General features: G+C 40.6%; 1 protein-coding gene across 1 annotated transcript; it reads right to left on the bottom strand.

The window, feature by feature from the left end:
* Nucleotides 1–14,951: 14,951 nt before the first annotated feature.
* LOC149215288 (uncharacterized) lies at nt 14,952–15,863 on the bottom strand. Its single transcript, XM_089391063.1, has 2 exons — nt 15,736–15,863; nt 14,952–15,611 (listed from the first exon to the last, which is right to left on the bottom strand). The coding sequence occupies exons 1-2, from the start codon at nt 15,861–15,863 to the stop codon at nt 15,116–15,118; spliced, it is 624 nt and encodes a 207-aa protein (XP_089247189.1). The 3' UTR covers nt 14,952–15,115.
* Between the last annotated feature and the right edge of the window lie 7,139 nt (nt 15,864–23,002).

Genomic DNA, 23,002 nt, shown 5'->3' on the forward strand with positions numbered 1-23,002 from the left:
TGGTTTCTAGCAAATGCTCAAATGGCTTACTGAAGAGCTTCCTAAATCACTTCACAATAGGCCATACTAGCTATAATATATTCGACCTTGGCAGTGCTTAGAGTGTGAAAATTCCATAACTCGGAATCCTATTGCAACAATTGGAAATTATTCACCTAATTGTTATTTTTAATTAATAATTTATTTACTCTTTCCTACAACAAATACTTAATAACTCACACTGCAACCTACACAAATAAAACTGTGGAATAATAAATGCTGGAAGAAATGCTAGCGCACACACAAATTTACATAGTTATTTTTGGACCAATGTCCCTGGAAAAACCCAACTTGGGAAAATCGTTGCAGCAGTGAGGGTTTGATTTATTATGCAAAAATGAAATCTGAGTACATCTATGGAAGCCCAACTGGAAATCCAAAAAACAAGCAAAACTGATCAAAACACTGAAGGGAGTTACCCTTCTCCCACAAGAAATCTCTGGCTTGACTTCCCCTATCAAAAACTTGGCCTCCTAGAGCACTGCGACAGCCTCTACGCTGCTTTGTGTAGCTAGCTGGACGACTTGCTTCGGACTGGGCTCTGATCAAGTCGTTTTGCCTATGGATGCTGAGAAAATCGTCTCTCTGGCTCTCTGGGACTCCTTCCCAGCCTCTGGAATTGAGAACGATTTTTCATCTCTCCGTATCGAACTACCTGACTGAAGCAATTGCGCTGCCCATCGACACTGCCTCTCTCGGATAATTCGACTCACTTGCTACTGCCTCTCCGAATGTGGAAAATCCTCCAAATCACTATCTCTGCCCCACTTATTGGTTTGATCTCACAGGTTCTCTCTCCAACAACTGATTGTTGCTACTCTAGAAATTGATCTTCTCATGAAATCGAACCTCTCAAGTGTCTTCTCCAAGTGCCCATCGAATTCTTCTTATAATCCTCTTTTGGGACCCCAACGACCAAGATTAAATCTTAGTCAATGGCTAGGATTAACTTGAAGTCTATCTGTGTGAGTTTCTAGATCATTCACGCCTTGACTTAATTAATTATGATTAATTAACCATATTCCCTAAGTCTAGACTTAGGAAATATTTAAAAACTGGCTAATTATCTAATTATGTCATTTCTAGGCAGAATTTCCAGGAAATGATTTCTGGCTTTTGGACATCTCTTTTATTCTAGCCTCTCCACAAACAAATCCGATGCAACAAGAACTAACACTCCTTGTTAGTGAGGAATGTGTTCTAATGCTCTAGTGCACATCTTGTAGCAGCACCCTATGTCTGCATCATCTCCTGTCACGTTGCATAACTCTGATATTTGTTGCATCTGTGCTGCTGTTGACCTTGCTTAACTGTTGCCAACACTACATCTGCACTGCAACTCACTCTTCATCTGTTGCTGCTGAGATTGCAACATCTGCAATTGAAAAGCATCATAAATACTGAATTAACTTTGATCAGTATGATGCAACTATCTCTTGAGTCTCCGACTGCTACTAGCTACTGTTAGTTTTTGTTAGCATTGGAAGTGCTCTAGCCTTGAAAATTGGTGGAGAGGCTAAGGCACATGAGTTTTAAAGAACTCAGAAACCATTTGGTGAAATTCCACCCGGAATGTATTTTATTAAAATAATTTATATTTTTAATGGAGTTCCTGAGTCTAAACTTAGGGAAATTAAAATATTAACGGGTATTAATGAAAACATGGGTGGGAATGATCTAGAAGGCAGATCAAGTCATGTTTTAATCTTAGCTGTTGATTAGAGACTTAATCTCAGCCGTTGAAGACTCAACATGAACAGTATAAAATGGAGGCTTGGGGGTTCAATTGGAAACACACACAGAGGGAGAGAATTGATCTAGAGTTTGATTTCGAGGGCTAGGAAGCTCAGAAATTTGAACTAAGTGATCATTCAACAGCAGAGGGGTAGTGAAAATCCGGAAGGAGGACTTTCCAGAGAATACTGACAAAGAGGCAGAGAGAGCTTGCAGAAAGGAAGCACAGGAGTCGGGAGAGCTAACGCAGAAAAGCTATCTATCACGCAGAATCCAGAACTTCTGGAACAACCAAAACTGTCGGGAATTGCCAGAACAGCCAGGAGAGCTGACGCAGAGGAAACACAGTAGCTAGGAGAGCTAACGTAGAGGCAACACAGTAGCCGGGAGAGCTGACGCAAAAAAGCTGCCTGTCACCTACAATCCAGAACTACTGCAACTACCGGGAACTACTGGAACAACCAGAAGAGCTGACACAGAGGGTAGAGAAGGTGACGTAGACCCAATGTAGAAATAGTCAAGGTTAGCCAGTCTTGTGTTGAATCAACTAGAATTCTGCCAGGTGAAGTGACGTAAAATTCACTCACATTTTCCGCCATTATTTTTTTGTCTCTGACTGCATTAACTGGCACTAATCCATCCTACTACTGAATACTGTAGTCTCCCATAGCAAGGTATTGATCCAAGAGGTGGACTCCTCAAGGATCCTGCCCATATGTGTTTATTTGGGGTAGCATCAGATTTGCTCTAGCCACGAAAATCGGTGGAGAGGCTAAAGCACATGATATCTCCACTACCCAGAAATGGTTTGGGCAGATTCTAAACAGTTTGGAAGATATTAAAATAATTAATATTTTTAATGGAGTCCTAAGTCTAAACTTAGGGAAAATAAAATATAATTGTAAATTAATATAAAACTGTGTTAGAAAAGTCCAAAAGTCATAGATGAAGCCATAGTTAATCTTCATCGTTGATTAGGGACTTAATCTTGGCCATTGAATTCTCAATGAGAAAAGTATAAGAGGAGGCTTGAGGGTCACTTTGAGAACACACCGAGTTGATCAAGAATTCGATTTTCTGAGGCAGGGCTCGCTGAAGAAATCGAAGGAGTGATCAGAGTTGCAGCTGAGGGGTAGTGAATATAGAAGCAGAGAGGTAGAGAGGGTACCAACAGCATTAGCGCAGAAGCCCGGAGAGGGTGACGCAGAGGCTCTAGGGGCTGACGTAGTGCCTCTAGAGACTGACGCAGGGCGAGTTGGGCTGACGTTGGGCTAGAGAGGCTGACGTTGGGAGATTTCGTGGGGCAGATTGGAGCTGAGAGTTGTGGGATTGTTCATTCGAGGTTTTTAGGCGAAATATCTGTCTCCAACTGAGAGGTACTACTGTCGAGAGCATTCTCTGTTGGGTGAGAGCCATTTCTAGCACCCAGATTGTATTATGAAACTGATTAACAATAAAAACCCTCATATAGCTGCACCGTTTTCCCTCATTGGGTTTTTTCCGGGGACATTGGTCCAAAAACAACGATGTTGCTTGTGTGCTTTTGTTTTCCTTCAGTTGATGATTTGTAATGTGTTGAGCATGTACTTGTATTTATTTTCAGTATTTACATGGTAAATAACTTGTTAATTAGACAGAACAAGTAGGCAGAAATAAATCAGAAAGTACATGAAGGATTTCTAACAGTTAGACTTAGAAATTCCAACATGGTATCAGAGCGTGGTTGCAAATCACAGGAGAACTGAGGGCATCAGTCGAGCAGAGCAATAGCAGCAGAAACAACTGTCCCGAGTGACAGAAGTTGTTCCTAGCGGAGAAGCAACAAGGAAGGGGTGATGCAGTGCCTGCATCATCAAGTTTGAGTCGGGAGAAGGATCAGAGCAATGGCAGAAAGGAAGCAGACTTGACCTACGTAGTGCCCGATCATATTTCTCAGTCAGGAAGGATTGAAGCCCGTGGCCAGGGGTTGCGTATTTTGCTGGTTCTGGGATTGTGCGAGTCTAGAGGCTCTAACCTTCAGTTCGTTGGGGCATAGGAGGCTGTGGAGAAGTTGCGAGTGAAGCTGGTGGGGTACTGTGGTCAGAACAATACCTAACAAGGCAAGACTAAGGAGGAGGAAGTTGTTACCGAGGATTTCTAGCCAAAAAATTTGGATCAGTGGTGCAGCTGCACTAACGATCGGAGTGGGGGCATCTCGACATTGGCAGAGGGGTTTCTAGGAGGGAAATCAAGGCTCAGAGGGAGTCACGCCGAAAACTTCCAGAAGGGAAGTATAGGAGCAGCGAATTGGCAGTGAACGGGGTAAGAGACCAGGAAAAACTGGATGGAGCTTAAAACTTCATAATCTAGAAGGCCACTATCTTGTCCGTTCTAGACAGGAATTGTCTCAAGGACTTCGCCTTGAAAACGATAGCGATCCTAGTTGACCCAGTTGAAAATGACAAGTACAAGGAGGCAATGGCGAGGGCCAAGAGCATCATCCTTAACTGGGTTAGGGACCATGTAGTACCACATATTGCCGAAAAGGAAATGAAAAATGCGGTGTGGGAGGCCCTGACGAAATTGTATCACCATACTTCCGTGCAGTGGAAGATGCTACTAGAAAATCAGTTGCGGTCATACCAGATGTAGAAGGGAGAACAGATCGACATCTTCCTCGGTCGATTGAAGGAGATCCAAGATCAACTGACTTCCATAGGGGCCACGCTGGATCAGGAATTAATGGTGAGGACTGCATTAAACGCAGTCTCAGAGGACTGGGAGGTATTTGTCCAGAGCATACTGGGCAGATTGACCCTTCCAGATTGGGAGGAATTGTGGGCGGCTCTTCATCAGGAAGAGATCAGAAGGCTAACCAAGGCAGGAAGCAGCGAAAAGGGGATCAGAATCAAGGAGGAAGAGGAGGATGTTGCCCTAGAATTTGAGGGAAAGGAGGAGAAACGAAAGAAGAAGGACCTCTCCAAGGTCAAATGCTTCCACTGTGGGGATCTGGGTCATTATGCGAGTCAGTGTCTGAGGAAGAAGAGAAAGGGAGAGGCTTCTGCGACCAAAGTTGCACCAGCAAGGGCAGAGAAAGAAGTGGAGACAGATGATAACTATGCCATGAGTGCTCATGCACCTCATGAGAGGAAGTGGGGAGACATCGAGCTATAGTTAGACAAACTACAAACGATAAGGGGCAGGATCCTTGAGGTACGCAGCCGCTTGGATTATACCTTGCTACGGGAACCCCGAAGAGGAGTAGCAGTACTAATGGATGTCAGTAGAGACAAATGTGGATGGAACAACAGAGGGATCTACAGTGCAGGATTACAAGGACAATGTGAGGTAGCAATGCAAGATGCATGGAGTTGTTGCAGCAACGCAGAGGTCAAAGAAGGGGCACTTGTCAGCAACAGAGGGAGTTTCAGCCAATGTTTTTAAAACCGTTTTGAAAAACCGGTAACCGGTCAAACCGGCCGGTTAGATAGCTGGCCGGTCCGAACTGGCCAAAAAACCCGGTCCAACCTTGCATTTCACCATATTTGAGGCCCTAACCAGTGAAAACCGGCCGGTTTGTATCAAACCGGTCGGTTCCATCCTAAACCGGCCGGTTTATGGCATGCCCACCGATTCATGAAAAAAAGCGTTGGTGGTTTGTGGTTTAGGGGTTTTGGGGGGGAGGTAAAGGTATTTTCCCTCCAAAAACACCCTCTCCAAGCTATAAGAGACCCCTCTCACTCTCATTTGTCTCACACAACTGATTTGGAGTGTTTGTGAGTTTGTTTGTGAGCTTGGAGAGTGTGGAGTTTTTGCTGAAGTAGTCATCTTGGAGTTGGAGTTGGAGCTATTTTGGAGATAGTGTGTAGCTGTCAGTGGAGTTGCCATCTTCAAGAGGAGGCTAAGGGAGCTAGTTTGCCTTTCCAGGTAAGGATTTGCACTTGATAATTCCTCATTTGAGTCTGTTGTCCATGATTTTTTTTTTTATGTGTTATAAACTTCTCACTTCTATGATCTATCATGTATGCTATAAACTCTCTAGCTCTATGCTATCAAATTTTGTAGCTTGAGCCTTGCATGTGCATTTGTTTTCCTACATTTATCTTTGGTTTTCCATTTTGCTTAGCTGCAATTTTTTTTTAAATGGCAGATTTCTTTGCAAATTGTTATTATTTCAAGCAAACATGGCTCCAAAAGGAAAGGACAGTGCATGGGCTCATTGTGATGTAATTGATGGAAAAATGATATGCAAATTATGCCATAAATCTATTGGAGGTGGGGGTATTCTTAGGTTGAAACAACACTTGGCTGGGATAAGAGGCCAAGTAAAGCCATGTGATGCACCAAATGCACTGTTAGGTCCTATTAGGGCAGAATACATTTCCAATCTTGAAAAATTTTATGAGGATAAGGCTAGGGAGAAGGCCATCCAAGATGACATTGCAAGGAAGAGGGAATTAGTTGAAGCCATGAAAGAGAGTGGGTATGATGATTATGAGATTCAAGACTCCACTTCTATCCCTTCCACCAATGACCCCTTTCACTATGTTCATCCTTCTATTGGCCAACCATCAAAAGGAACAAAGAGAACAAACATCCAAAGTTATTTCTCATCTTCTGCCAACATTGCCTCTTCTAATCCCACTTCCTCCCAGCCAAGTTCTCAACCCACTTTGGATCAACATTGGAAAAGACAATGCAAAGAAACTTCTCACCAATACATTGCTAGATGGTGGCATGATTCAGATATCCCATTTAATGCTGCTCGCTCACCTTATTACCAAGCTATGTGGGACTCTGTTATAGCTGCAGGAAAGGGCTTCAAAGGCCCTAGTATGCATGACTTGAGGGGAGCTCTTTTGCAAAAAGAGATATCTTCCATTGATGAGTATTTGGTTGATTTAAAAGATTCATGGCTCAAAACAGGTTGTTCCATTATGTCAGATGGATGGTCCGATGGAAAGAACCGCACTATCATTAATTTCCTTGTTTCTTGCTCTCAAGGAACCATGTTTTTGAAATCAGTTGATGCATTTGATAAGGTAAAGGATGCAATCCTTCTATTTGAGCTTTTGGATAATGTTATTCAGGAAGTTGGGGAGCAGCATGTTGTGCAGGTCATCACTGATAATGCCTCAAACTATGTTCTTGCTGGAAAGATGGTTGAGGCCAAATATAAGACCATATTTTGGACTCCATGTGCTGCACATTGCATAGACCTCATGCTTGAGGATATAGGCAAAGTGGAGTGGGTAAAAAACACTGTAGAGCATGCCAAGTGCATTACAAAATACATTTACAACCACTCATGGGTATTGAACGTAATGAGGAAACACACTGGAGGCAAAGAGCTTGTTAGGCCTGCAATTACGAGATTTGCAACTCACTTCCTCACGTTGCAATGTCTCAATGGTCAACATAAAAACTTGCAGAAAATGTTTTCCTCTGATGAATGGTCTGAATCTCCATGGGCTCGTAGACCAGATGGAAAAGACACCAAAAAGAAAGTGTTAGACACTTATTTTTGGAAAAGGTCTGTAGAGCTTGTGAAAATTACCGAGCCCCTTGTTAAGGTGCTAAGGTTGGTCGATGGGGAAAGATTGGCCATGGGCTACATTTATGAAGCTATGGATCAGGAAAAGGAGCAGATACGGGCAGCTTACAAGGACAGGTTAGCTAAATATGGCCGTATATGGGAGATCATTGATAACAGATGGAACAATCAACTCCATCGTCCTATACATGCAGCCGGGTATTTTTTGAACCCAAGGTATCACTATAAAAATTGGCTAGGAGATCAGCATGATGGGGAGGTCACAGCTGGATTGATTGATTGCTTGGAGCGCATGGTCCCTAGCCATGTAGACCAGTTGGAAATACATAGACAACTTACTATTTTCAATATGGCAAGTGGTACTTTTGGCAAAAACTTGGCAAAGATGGCAAGAGATGTGGACCAACCAGGTAAGCAATTCCAATTTCCATTTTGTTTTTCATTTCAAGTTAAAATTGTTTACGTTCTTGAATCTTTACAATTCAAATTATAAACTAAGTTACTAATTAATGTCTTTTTCTTTGCAGCACATTGGTGGGAGTCATTTGGTGGCCAGTGTCCTCAATTGCAAAGGTTTGCAATTAGAGTCCTCAGTCAAACTTGCAGTGCTTCAGGTTGTGAGCGCAATTGGTCTGTTTTTGAGCGCATACACACGAAGAAGAGAAACCGTTTGGAACAAAAACGGTTAAATGATCTTGTTTTTGTGCAATACAACCTTCGACTGAGGAGGAACCAAATGATGAGCAAATCACCTGATCTAGATCCTATTGTGTTGGACGATATTGATCCAACATCAGAATGGGTGGAGGAGACTGAAGATCCTGTGTTTGAGGCTAATTTTGATATCGACATGGCTTTAGCGGGGGATGAGGCAGATGATGTGGTGGCATCAGAACCAGGATCAGTAGCAGCGTCAGGAAAGGCAAGGAACCAATGGAAGGCACTAGTCGTGCAGGTCGACAAACTCGTGCTTGCATTAGGTCCACTTCTATTGTCATTGGTGGCATTGATACTGAGGTTGCAGATCAGGCTAAGGCATCCTCAGACTCTGAACCAGATGATGTCTATGTAGCTCCTGATGATGATCCTGTGTCTAGTAGTGGTGATGGACTTGATGATTGATCATGTGTACACTGTAGACTTGTAGTAGGCCAATGACCTCATAGCTTGCAGCATTGTTTTTAGACTTTATAGGCCATTTAGAGCCTCATTTCTTATGTATTTTGCTATTTTGTCGATGATATGTATTGTACTCGGTGCCATTTTGATATATTCACCTTTACATGGTATATAAATGAGCAAACTTTGCATATTTTGTCTCTATTGGCTTGGAATCATGTTTTTACATCTTAAAAATAGTTTTGTTTCATTAAAAATTAATTATTTAATGTATTTTTTTAAAACCGGTTCTTTTATACCAAACCAGTCCCGGTTAGACCGGTTCCGGTCGATAAAACGGTTCATTAGGTGGACCAGTCCAGTCACCGGTTCCGGTTTTAAAAACATTGGTTTCAGCATCATGGGTGTCTCTAGCCTGACAGAGATGTTAGAGTTTGGAGATCAGTTACTTACTTCTCAATAACTGAGTTGTAGTGCAGCAGTTAGCAGTGGCAGTGCTATGGGTAGCATGATGCAACATGATGACAGCGGCTGTCGTACAAATGCAGCAGTGGTAGTTGCAGGGCCATGGGTAGCAGTACAGGGGATGTTGGGCAACAGGCCTAGCATCAGCACTGGGACCGATGCTGGATGATCAGGGTGTTTCTCAGTGAAGAGTATTACTAGAGCACAGTCCTCGCTGAGAGGGAGTGTTGATTTCGGATAGCATAGGATGTGCTCTAGCCACGAAAAATGGTGGAGAGGCTAAAGCACATGAGATCTCCAATACCCAAAAATGGTTTGGGCAAATTCTAAACAGTTTGGGAGATATTAAAATAATCAATATTCTTAATGTAGTCCCTAAGTCTAAACCTAGGGAAAATAAAATATTAATGTGAAACAGAAACAAGCACACACAATGACATTGTTATTTTTGGACCAATGTCCCCGGAAAAACCCAATGTGGGAAAATCAGTGCAGCTATCTGAGAGTTTTCTTATTAAGCAATTTCAAGTACAATCCGTTGGCATTATGATTCAGATTTGGCACTATGACACAGGTGTTGTCCTTGATGGCAACTCACTCAGATGACAGATCACAGTTCAACAAGTTAACAGCTCAAAGTTACAGATCAGACTTCACAGAATGAGGAAAGAGAAGTATATGCATGTTCACCTTGACAAAGTAGCATATACATGCGGGTTAACAGACCAAAAAGGGCGTATACATACACATGCACTTTCATAGAATGAAAGGCGTGTATATCTTGGAAAACTAAGTTTTGGTCCATGGTATTTTGATCCATGGTATTGGTCCAAGATATATGGTCCGAGGTATTGACCCTAAGTATTTGGTCCAAGGTATTGGTCCTAAGTGATTTTGGTCCATGGTATTGAATAAGGCCTAAGACTATAAAAGGATGAAAAGATCCTTAGCCGTCAACCTCCACTAAACGTTATCGTGATGTAGCAAAGAGCAGTGAACAGTTCGACAATCGTCAGCAAAGGCATAAAGCAGATCACCAGGTGAATCAGGCTCAATTTACTTCAAGGATGAACAGAGGCCACAATCAACCTCAGGTAAATCACACTCAATTTGCTTCAAAGAATATCAATGAACAGGTCAGTAGAAGGAACTTCAACTACAATCATCAAGGCAGTAGATTCAATAATAGCAGGAACTTCTTTAATGGTCAATGTTTCTCATGTCATAATTTTGGACACAAAGCTGTTCAATGTGTTGCTTACAAAACTATCATGACTAGAGAAGCACGAAATCAAAGAAATGTGATAGGGATCAAGAAAAGTTCCTATAATAGCTTTTCTCTTCTTGAAAATGAAATGGAATGCTCGATCTGTAACAACTTTGGTCATGAAGAATCTGAATGCAAGAGTAAATTTTGGCAAATAGCTCAAAAGGAGCAAACTCCATTAAATCCTAAAATATGGAGAAAGAAAGAACCACAAACAGAAAGATGTGGTATAGCCTTGTATGCAGAAGGACAAGAAAACCAGTGGTACATCGATAGTGGATGCTCAAAACACATGACAGGTGACAAAGAAAAACTACACTCATATAATGCCTTAAAAAAGGAAAAGAGTGTCTCATTTGGAAACGACACTCCTGTTGTCATAAAAGGTAAAGGCTCTGTTTTCTTGAAAGAAAAAGTTAAAGCTGGGAATATTATGTATGTTGATGGCTTAAAGCATAATCTGTTGAGTGTGAGTCAAATGTGTGATCAAGGAAATGAAGTAGTGTTTCGATCAAATGGATGTGTTGTTCGTGAGATTGATACAGAAGAAACCATGATTAAAGGGACAAGAACTCCAAACAACCTATACATACTCAAGGGAGGACAAAAACAGTGCTATCTAAGCAAAAATGATGAACAATGGTGATGGCACAGAAGATTGGGGCATCTAAGTTTTTCTCAAATAAGAAAAGCATGTAGATTCCAGGTTGTTCGTGATCTTCCTGATATTAGCATTCCAGAAAATACAATATGCAAATCATGTCAATTTGGTAAGCAAACCAGATCGCACTTCCCTGAAATGGAAGGATCAGCTAGTAAGCCTCTTGAACTTGTTCATAGTGATTTATGTGGATTATCAAGGAAAAAGTCACCTCGTGGAGAAGAATACTTTATACTGTTCACTGATTTTTTTCCAGAATGTGTTGGATAGGACTTCTAAAGCATAAAGATGAAGCACTTGAAAAGTTCAAAGCCTTCAAAGCTTTAGTTGAAAATGAATCAGATCGCAAAATCAAATGCCTCAGATCTGATCGAGGAGGGGAATTTACTTCGGATGAATTCTTTGACTTTTGTGAAGAACATGGAATAAAAAAGCAATTCTCCACCGCAAGGACTCCTCAACAAAATGGAGTGGTAGAAAGGATGAACAGAATTGTTCAACAAATGGCTCGTGCTATGCTAGATGAGTCTGGAACTCCTGCAACCTTTTGGGGTGAAGTTGCATTTGCTACTGTCACTATTCTCAACCAAGCAAATGTTCGGGTAAACAACACTCAAACTCCACGTGAACTTTGGTATGGTAAGACTCCTACTATAAAATATTTCAAAGTTTTTGGAAGCAAATGTTACATCAGAAGGACTGATGAAAAACTTGGTAAGTTTGAACCTAGAGTAAATGAAGGTATTCTCCTTGGTTACTCTTCCCGAAGTAGCGAATATAAATGTTATAATAAAAGACTTGGGAATATTATTGAAAGTATTGATGTTGTGGTTGATGAAGCATGCAAAAACCCAAAACAAATAAAAACAGAAGATTATGAAGAAGATGAGGATTATCCTTCCACATCAAATCACACTAATTCTGAAGAAGAAACCAATGAAGCACCAGAAGAAGAGATAACGGTAGAAGAAAAGACTTCGTCCAAGTATGTTCAGAAAAATCATCTAGAGACTCAAATTTTGGGACAAAAAGAGGCAGGTGTACAGACAAGAAGAACTATTACAGAAGCTTCACGCTATCTAACATTGCTATCCTCCACCGAACCCCAAAATGTAAATGAAGCATGGAAAGATGAATGTTGGGTCAAGGCCATGAATGAAGAACTTGAGCAAATTGAAAAGAATAATACTTGGGAATTAGTTCCTAGACCTCATGATAAAAATATCATAGGAATTAAATGGATATTCAAAAACAAGTTGAATGAAAATGGAGAAGTTATTAGAAACAAGGCCAGACTTGTTTGTAAAGAATATGCTCAACAAGAAGGTATAGATTTTGAAAAACTTTTGCACCTGTTGCTAGACTTGAAGCAATAAGAATGTTCCTTGCTCTTTCTAGTTGTCAGAAATTCAAAGTATACCAAATGGATGTAAAATTTGCCTTTCTTAATGGAGACTTAGAAGAAGAAGTCTATATTGAGAAACCAGACGGATTCATTCTTGGAAATGATGCAAAACTTGTATGCAGACTCAGAAAGGCTCTCTATGGTCTAAAACAAGATCCAAGGGCCTGGTATTACCGTCTTGACAAATGTCTCCATCAACAAGGTTTTTCAAATGGATCAGCTAATAGCAATCTATATACAAAGATTGACAATAATAAATTACTAATACTTGTTGTGTATGTTGATGATATCATATTTGGAAGCAATGAAGAAGCCATGAGTCAGAATTTTGCTTCGGTAATGCAGCAAGAATTTGAAATGTCCTTGCTTGGTGAGCTTACATATTTTCTTGGTCTACAAGTTCAACAAAATAAAGATGGTATTTTTCTGTCACAAACCAAATATCTCAAATAGATCTTGAAAAATACGGCATGGAAGATTCTAAACTAGTATGTACCCCAATGGTAACAGGATGCAGTCTCAGATCAAATGATGAATCAGCAACAGTACATCAACCAACTTACAGATCCATGATTGGCAGACTGCTTTATCTAACGGGTACCCGACCAGACATCATGCATGTAGTAGGAATAACTGGAAGATTCCAAGCAAATCCAAAGGAATCACACCTTCAGGCAGTCAAAAGGATTTTCAAATATTTTCAAGGGACACAGAATTTTGGTTTATGGTATCCTAGAGATACGGATCTTACACTTCATGCATATACAGATGCATATTGGGTAGGAAGCATTGATGATAGAAAAAGCACTAGTGGTGGTGCATTCTATATGGGTTCCAGATTAGTGTCTTGTTTCAGCAAGAAACAAAGTTCAATTGCATTATCTACAGCTAAAGGAGAATATGTGGTTGCTGCATCTTGCTGCACACAACTCCTCTGGATGATGCAAACATTGCAAGACATTCAGATCACATGTACTCCACTCATCTCCATTCTATGTGATAATACAAGTGCCATTAGTATTTCAAAAAATCCAGTCATGCATTCCAAGACCAAGCACATACCCATCAAATATCATTTTCTACATGAACAAGTACTTGAACAAAAGGTCAAATTGGAGTATGTTCCCTCCAAAGAACAGGTTGCTGATATATTCACCAAACCACTGCCCAGAGAGACATTTGAATATCTCAAACAGAAGCTGGGAGTAGTTGATGCATCATCCTGTTGTTAAAACCTACCTGTTTCAGAGAAAGGTGGTTATATGCGAGTTTCATGAAGCGTAGTCGCGTACATACATCAGTTTTTGTGGATACAGTCACGCATATGTTGGTTTGAAGAAAAGCAGTGGGCCAAACTCAGGAAGAAAGGGGTCTGATATGGTTCAGTGAATTATCTGCTCTGCTTGATGATGGTTACAGTCTGTGGATGACATGTGGAAATATGTTAGCTCTCATAAGTTGTTGATAACTTGATATATATCTGTTTGATGATGATGCCTTGATAACTCTTCTATTATATGAAAGGATCAGATCTGACAGTGATCATCTGGCACAGGTTCAAGGGGAGCATATGCTTCTAATAATGCATTGTTGGCACTATCTTAGATGGTACAGATTCACATAGTTTTTTTTTTTATTCAGGTGGAACAGGTTCAGGGGGAGAACATGGTTATTGGACTGGATGCTGATTGACAAATGCTGCTGATAATAGTTGTTATTGATCTCTGTTATATATGTCATGTATATATTTTAATGAAAAGGTCATGAAACGACCTATTTTGTTACCCCACTATGCATGGGATGGATGATGTAATGTTTTTGTTTTGACATATATAAACAATTGGTATATCCCCACTTGGTTGGGAGATGGATGTATGTATGAGTCATTGGTGATAGGAAGGTCATTTATGATGTATGTATAGACTCGTGTTCTTTTAGAACATCTTTTTGTAGACCTTGCTTATATTCAGGGGGAGCACAGACTCATTCATAAAGCTCAATCAACACACTTCAGCATATCAGAGAACTCAGCATGTATTCAGGGGGAGCATGACCCTTTGCCTTTGATGACAAAGGGGGAGAGTGACTTGGGGTTGCCATCAAGTCCAAAGGGGGAGATTGTTGGCATTATGACTCAGATTTGGCACTATGACACATGTGTTGTCCTTGATGGCAACTCACTCAGATGATAGTGTTGGAAATAATACTGAGAGGGGGGGGGTGAATTAGTATTATCAGATCAATAAAACTTTTTCAATTTCATACTCAGAAACATATACGCTACTTCAGTTAAGTGAACCAGCGTGTACACGCTACTGTGTCTAAAGCAACCAGCGTATAACCAGAAATCTTATGATTCAGTTAGTTTATCTTCAGTAAATGCATCAGGACATTATTAACCATATTAAAGATAAACAGGTGCAGTATAACAAAACAGATCATCACACAAAAGCCACACACATGAACACCATGATATAAGGTGGAAACCCCATGTGGGTGAAAACCAGTGTTGCACACATCGCGATCGGGATTTAATCGGCGCCAGGAAAAAAGCGGAAAAAATCGTTAAAATCGGGAAAAAATCGGAAAAAAGCGGGAAAAAATCGTTTGGCACAAAAATATTCATTTTTTTTCAATTTTTTTCAATTTTTTTAATATCTAAACCATCTACAACATAAAATAAATACATTGACACATAAATATGATAAAAAAACTAATATATAAGATGTTTAATATCATTTCTAGCGCTAAAATCACACATAACATTGAATCATGTCCTGAATAGTAAGTCCTGAGTCCCAAGTCCAACTCAGCCTCAAAATATCAACAAAAAATATGATAATGTATCTCATCATGTCATAATGTCATATACAATAAAATGAAAGTCTAATCCTATTGATTTCCTCTGCCCCTCTTGCGAGAAAATGGCACAACTTTCTCTTTCCCTCTAGATGTAGAAGCTGGTGCCTGTGGTGGTGGAAATGGCAGTGGAGTCTGACGTGCTCTAGAAGCTGAAGAACTAGTAGTAGCAGCTACAGGAGGCTGAGGTGGACGGAGACCACGTCCTCTACTGGTGGTAGTGGTAGCCCGGGTAGCCCGGGTAGGCGGTGTCACCTCCTCCTCCTGCTCCTCCAACTCCTCCTCCTCCTGCTCCTGCTCCTGCTCCTGCTCCTCCTGCTCCTCCCCCTCCTCCTCCCCCTCATCCTGCACTAACCAATCCTCAGTGGGATCCATGAGAGGCCTCTCGGTCTCAACCCTCCATTCAGCAGTGGTGTCAATCCCATCCAATGAGATGGCTTCCGTATCAGGTGTCTTCTCTAGTTGTTTCACCCACAATCGAAGATTGTAGTAGACATAGACCATGTCATTAAGTCTATGGGACTCCAACCTGTACAAAGTTCATGAAATAATAAATTAATAATTAATATTATAAAAAAAATATTGTTTAAAACTTTAATGAATTCAAAAATTTATTTGGAAATTTGCAATATTTTAAATGTTTAAGTGTTAACCTATTGCGCTTCTTGTTGTGTATTTTTTCAAATACACTCCAATTGCGCTCACATCCCGAGGAGCTGCATGTTTGGCTGAGGATGCGCACGGCAAGATTTTGCAAAAGGGGTACTCTGCCACCATACATCTTCCACCATGCGTCTACAACAAAATTACAAAGAAAATTTTAAATAAACATAAGAAAAAAATGGAATTTGAAGAAACAATGAAATTTGAAACAAAGTTACAAAGTACATACTACAAACTAAAAAATACCTGGGATTTTAACCGTCCTATCATTGATAGCCATCTCAAAGCCAAATGTGCCAGCTGACAACTTATATTGCTCAATTTGTCTAGAGACCTCCATACGTTCTTCTGGAGTTCTCACCATCTTCTGGACACAGGTTAATAATCCTTCCACGACCTCAACATCAAAATTAAACCCACATGCATAAGAAAATGCAGGGTTCAGGAAAAGGCCAGCAGCATGAATGGGACGATGGAGTGTGTTGTTCCATCGCTCATCAATGACGTTCCATAGAAGGAGTTGTCTCTGGAACCCATCATCTCCCTTGTCATCATAGTAGGACCGAATGGCTTCTTTGGCCCTATCCATGGCTTCATACAAATAGCCCATTGCGGGCTTCTCACCATCTACCAACCGAAGAACCTTTACCAAAGGTTCAGTGACAGCGCACACCTCCTGCACTCCCGCCCAGAAGTCTTCTTGGTATGAAACAAGTCTGCAGACGGCCTCTCCTTCTGGTTTGCGGCTCATTGGCGAAGAACGCCACTCCTCTGAAACAAACATTCTCTTCAAATCCCACATAGAATTCAAGAGGGATTGAAGAGATATGAAACTCGTCGCAAACCGTGTAATGGCGGGGCGCACCAACTCTTTGTTGTTGGTGCATTTTCTCATCAAGCTAAGCACAGATGTGTGATTGTAAATAAATTTTGTGATGGTTTTTGATGAGTCAACAGCCTCTTTGACAAAGGGAATTTTCCCTATGTCCTCTAACATCAAATCAATACAATGGGCAGCACAAGGTGTCCAAAATAAAGTAGGATGCCTGTCCATAAGCATTCTACCAGCAGCAACATAATTTGCAGCGTTGTCCGTTATGACTTGGACAACATTTTCTGCACCCACCTCCAAAATAAACACATCCAGCAAATCACATAAATTTTTTGCATCTTTGATTTGATGAGTTGCATCAACAGATTTGATAAACATAGTCCCCAAGGGACAACTAACCAAGAAGTTTATAAGGGTTCTCCCCTTTTGGTCAGTCCAACCATCTGACATAACAGTGCATCCTGTTTGTGCCCATGATGCCCTAAAATCCTCCAATCTTTGGGTGCAGTCACGCTTTTCATCTTGAAGAAGCCGGCCTCTGAAATCATGAAGAGAAGGGAGTTTGTACCCCGGGCCAACACTGGCAACAGCATCAAGAGTAGGTTGGAAAAATGGATTATTCCTTATAATGCTGAAAGGAATATCACTCCAGAGGAGAAATTTTGTCATCAACTTGTCAGCTTTTTCTTTTTCAGTTCTTTTCATCATTGAACCGATAGTTGGTTGTGAACCAGGTGTGGTTCGAGGAACAAAATATGATGATGCAGCAAACGGATTGACTGACGCTGCAGTAGAACCTGTGCCACTTGGCCCACTTCCTTCAACTGACCTTCTTAGTTGCCTTTTGAGTTCTTCTTTGGCGTCTCTAGTGTGCTCTAATTCTCCCAATGCTCTCATGGCTTTTTGGATAATTTCAGCATTTGTCTTTAGACAGGGCCCCACATCACGTCCAGGGATTTGTGCAAGGTGGAACTTCAACCTGTACACCCCCCCGAATATTTCCTTTCCACACAACTTGCAAATCAAGTTTTGTCTATCATTCGGAGTTTTAGGGTCACTATATTCCCAGAAAGGATCCAATTTCCTTGGCATGTTTGTTTTTGAATTTTGAATTTGCAAACCTATGGAAAAATAAGGATTAGGAAATAGGAATTTAGGATTACATAAATGATAATAGTAAATACAAATTACAATTTAGCATTTGCAAAATTACAAGCTAATTATTTCCAAAATCCCAATTTCTAAACCCAAAAAACAATGAAAAATCAAAAAAAATAAACAATGTTTAAAGAAAATGAGAAAATAAAAATCAAAAATTGGTTCTCATAGTCATAACAAATAACCCATCCCAAATCAATGAAAAATTTCCAAAAATTCTTTAAAAACAATGAAAAACAAAGTTTTTATAGAACCAAAACAAAAAAAAATTAATCTACATACCTGGTTTATGGACAAATTGGCGATCTTGGCTTGGATTCCTCCTAAAATCGCTTCGATTCGCTCCCACAACCGACGGCAACCCTCTCCCTCCCTTCTTCTCCTTCTCCTCCGCGGCGGACTGCTGAATGAATAAACAAAAAATCGAATTTCCATATAAAACCCCCGCTGCCCGCGCCTCTGGCGATTTTTAAGGAAAAAATCGCGATTTTATCGAAAAAATCGCGATTTTTTCAAAAAATCGCGATTTTTTCGATAAAAATCGCTATAAAAAAAATTTGGCGATTTTTTGGATAAAAATCGCGCTTTGAATCGGGAAATTCAAAAAATCGCGATTTTCCGATTTTATCGCGATTTAATCGCGATGTGTGCAACACTGGTGAAAACCACCTGCTGCAAGTCGTCTCTATCTTTCTTTAATAAGAAACTTCAGTTTACAATCTTTTGTACTGGTGCAACCTTATACCAGTACGCAGGCTACAACCTGCAGAAGGCTACAACCTTATCTCGTTTTCCAGACTCCCCTGGAAGGGAGCTCCAACCCCCTTTGCTCTTGTACTAGCTAAGATACTAGTACGTAGGTGTTGGCCTACAATCTTCTTTCCTTCAGGAACCACTTTTCATACATTTTCAGACTGGATATCCCTGAAACACAACATTACAATCTGAAGACCACAATTCATCAATTTACATAACAGATCATACTAGCATCATCAATCTTTGAATCATTGAACCACTGAAACCCTGTCAAACACCCAGTCACCAGAACACAGAGCAGACTACAGAACTTCTGCAATAATAGTCAGACCCAACTGCAACCCCAAAAATTAAGCTTCAAAAGGTATACGCTACTTCAATGAAACCAACCCGCGTATACACGCGCTTTTACCAAAGACAACCTGCGTACAGATCTAAAAATAATTTCTCATAACTTGCAGCTGTACCAGACATCAGTCATACTCAGAACATAACATTGCGTCAGTATGCAGATCTAAATATATGCGTAATCAACCATATACCGATAGTTCATTTCAAACCATTTGATCCCGATCTATCCTTAGATCTAGTCTTCCATCAACCGGTGTGATCTCTCCTTAGCTTAGATCAAGCAACCCAGAACCTGCATACTAGATCTCTTTCTTTATCAGATATTCAAGACTTTTTTAGTGCTATTTCCTAATGATCTTCTTCTCCTTATATAGCCTTAGGCCCTTCACAATACCACGGTCCAAAACCATAGTAACACAATACCATCGACTTCAAAACTAGGGATCAACACGTTTGTCGAGATACCTTGGTCAAAAACATAGGCTCAAGTACCGAGGACTAACTACCACGGACCAAAGGGAAGCTTCTCGATATGTACGCTCTTTTCTGTTCATGAAACTGCATGTATACGCGACTTCGTATATAGCGAGCCTGCGTATCCGCAACTTAGTATATAGTGTACCGGCGTGTATACGCAACTTGGGCTTATATGAAATTTCTCTTCATTCTTGTAGTCTGGATTGAGATCTGTCATCAAAGAGAATTGCCATCAAGGACAACACCTGAACCGTATTGCCACACCTGTGCCAAAATGCCAACAATGTCCCCCTTTGGACTTGATGGCAACCCCAAGATCCTTAGAATCATTCTCCCCCTTTGTCATCAAGGGCAAAGGGCTGTGCTCCCCCTGAGAACATGCTGATATCTCTGCTCTGCTGTGCTGAACATGCTCCCCCTGACTGTAGGCAAGATCTGTAAAAGATGTTCTTCAAAAAGAACCAAGACTTATACATCATAAAGGACCTTCCTATCACCAAAAGACTCAATACATACATCCATACTCCCAACCAAGAGGGGATACATCAGAAATCTACATATAACAACCAATTACATTACATCATTCATCCCAGGCATAGTGGGGAAACCAACATAGGCCGTTACATGACCTTGACATCATAAAAGAGATATCACAAAAGAGATACATGACATAGAGACGAAAGATCTAGACCAAGACTTATGAAAGTCACCAGCAGCATCTGATAATCATCTTTTAGATCAGCAACCAAGATTTCCTTCTGTGCTCCTTTTCCTGAAACCAATCAACAGTTGTGAACTAGAACCAAAAACATCTAAATGCCAACAATGCTTTATTAGACTTTAAGCTGCTCCCCCTGAAACTGTGCCTGCTGCACCCCCTGAAACTGTGCCTGAAGGACTCTGGCATACCCATTTCAAACCTTCTCCAACCAGAGTCTGCCCTTGCTGCTCAGAACTCCATATACGCGACTTCACCTGCATAAATCAGCGTATGTACGCGGATATCCCTTATACAACACGCGTACACCAACTTTTCTTTAGAACAGATAAGATTCAATAGCATGATGAAGCATCAACTACTCCCAGCTTTTGTCTGAGATATTCAAAAGTCTCCCTGGGCAGTGGTTTTGTGAGAATATCAGCAACTTGTTCTTTAGAAGAAACATACTCCAACTTGACCTTTTGTGTAAGCACTTGTTCCCGGAGGAAGTGATACTTGATTGGTATGTGCTTGGTCTTTGAATGCATGACTGGATTCTTTGAAATGCTGATTGCACTTGTATTATCACATAAGATAGAGACAGGTGGAGTGCAAGTGATTTGAAAATCTTGCAAGGTCTGCATCATCCAAAGAAGTTGTGTGCAACAAGATGCCGCAGCCACATACTCTGCTTCAGTTGTAGATAAAGCAATCGAACTCTGTTTCTTGCTGAACCAAGATACTAATCTGGAACCCATGAAGAATGCACCACCACTTGTGCTTTTCCTGTCATCCACACTTCCGGCCCAATCTGCATCTGTGTAAGCATGAAGAGTGAGATCTGTATCTCTAGGATACCATAAGCCATAGTTTTGAGTCCCTTGAAGATACTTGAAGATTCTTTTGACTGCCTGAAGATGAGTTTCCTTTGGGTTGGCTTGAAATCTTCCAACAATTCCTACTGCATGCATAATGTCTGGTCGGGTACCTGTCAAATAAAGCAAACTCCCAATCATGGATCTATAAGTTGGTTGATGAACTGCTGCTGATTCATCATTTGTACTGAGGCTGCATCCTGTAACCATGGGGGTACATACTGGCTTTGAATCTTCCATGCCATACTTCTTCAAGATCTGCTTGAGGTACTTGGTTTGAGACAAGAAAATACCTCCTTCATTTTGTTGGATTTGAAATCCAAGAAAGTATGTCAATTTTCCAAGTAATGACATTTCAAATTCTTTCTGCATAACCAAGGCAAAGTTTTGACTCATAGCCTCTTCATTGCTGCCAAAGATAATATCATCTACATACACAACAAGTATTAGCAATTTGTTATTTTCAACTTTCATATAGAGATTGCTATCTGCTGATCCTTTTGAAAAACCTTGTTGGTGAAGATATTTGTCCAAACGATAGTACCAAGCCCTTGGAGCTTGTTTGAGACCATAGAGAGCCTTTTTCAATCTGCATACAAGGTTTGGATCATTCCCAAGAATGAAACCATCTGGCTGCTCAATATATACTTCTTCTTCTAAGTCTCCATTCAGAAAGGCTGATTTCACGTCCATTTGAAATACCTTGAAGTTTTGAAAGCTTGAGAGAGCAAGGAACATTCGGATGGCCTCAAGTCTTGCAACAGGAGCAAAGGTCTCTTCAAAATCTATTCCTTCTTGCTGCGCATACCCTTTACAAACAAGTCTGGCCTTGTTTCTAATTACTTCTCCATTTTCATTCAATTTATTTTTGAAGACCCATTTTGTCCCTATGACATTCTTATCTTTTGGTCTAGGAACCAATTCCCAAGTGTTGTTCTTTTCAATCTGCTCAAGTTCTTCATCCATTGCTTTGACCCAACATTCATCTTTGCATGCCTCTTTCACATTTTGTGGTTCAGTGGAAGAGAGTAATGCCAAATAGCTTGAAGCTTCTGCAATTGTTCTTCTTGTTTGTACTCCTGCTTCTTTCTGCCCCACAATCTGAGATTCTGGATGATTCTTCTGAACATATCTGGATGGAGTCTTCTCTTCTATTCTTGTCTGCTCCTCTGGTTCTTCTTGAGGTTCTTCTTCATCATTCTGTCTTTGAGGGTAGCCTTCATCTTCTTCGATGTCTTCATGATGAACTTGCCTAGGAATGTATCCCTTCTCATCAACCACAACATCAATGCTGTCAACAATTCTGCCAAGTCTTTTATTGTAGCACTTGTATGCTTTGCTATGTGGAGAATAACCAAGAAGAATGCCTTCATCTGCTCTTGGTTCAAGTTTGCCAAGTTGCTCATCAGTATTCTTAATATAACATTTGCTCCCAAAGATTTTGAAGTGCTTCACCGAAGGAGTCTTACCACACCAGAGCTCATGAGGATTTTGAGTGCTGTTTACTCGGAAATTTGTTTTGTTGAGAATAATAACCGCAGCATGTGTAGCTTCACCCCAGAAAGTTGCGGGAGTACCTGATTCATCAAGCATAGCACGAGCCATTTGTTCGACTGTTCTGTTCATTCTTTCCACAACTCCATTTTGCTGAGGAGTTCTAGCTGTAGAGAATTCTCTTCTTATCCCATGTTCTTCACAGAAATCGAAAAATTCATTCGAGGTAAACTCCCCACCTCTGTCAGATCTGAGGCACTTAATTTTGTGTCCTGATTCATTTTCAGCCAAGGCTTTGAAGGATTTGAATTTTTTGAATGCTTCATCTTTGTGCTTCATAAGTCCTAACCAGACAAACCTGGAGAAATCGTCAATGAATAATATCAAATATTCTTCTCCTCGAGGTGTTGTTTTTCTGAATGGACCACATGTATCTGTATGTACTAGCTCAAGAGGCATGCTAGCTGATCCTTCCTTCTCAGGAAAATTAGTTCTGGTTTGCTTTCCAAACTGACATGATTTGCATATGGTGTTGTCTGGAATTTTGATATCTGGAAGATCACGAACTGCCTGATATTTGCATGCTTTCCTTATTTGTGGAAAGCTTAGATGCC

The sequence above is a fragment of the Pinus tabuliformis genome, chromosome 1_1, assembly GCF_031772625.1.
Source record: "Pinus tabuliformis cultivar Carrire ecotype Pingquan chromosome 1_1, CPIR1, whole genome shotgun sequence".
Classification (NCBI taxonomy): Eukaryota; Viridiplantae; Streptophyta; class Pinopsida; order Pinales; family Pinaceae; genus Pinus; species Pinus tabuliformis.

Bases quoted from the DNA above. Each gene is read 5' to 3' on its own strand.
- LOC149215288 (XM_089391063.1), bottom strand. From the start codon at position 15,863: ATGTATGGTGGCAGAGTACCCCTTTTGCAAAATCTTGCCGTGCGCATC. The intron at 15,612-15,735 runs GTTAACACTTAA...AACTTTGTACAG, and splicing joins CACAACAAGAAGCGCAATAG to GTTGGAGTCCCATAGACTTA.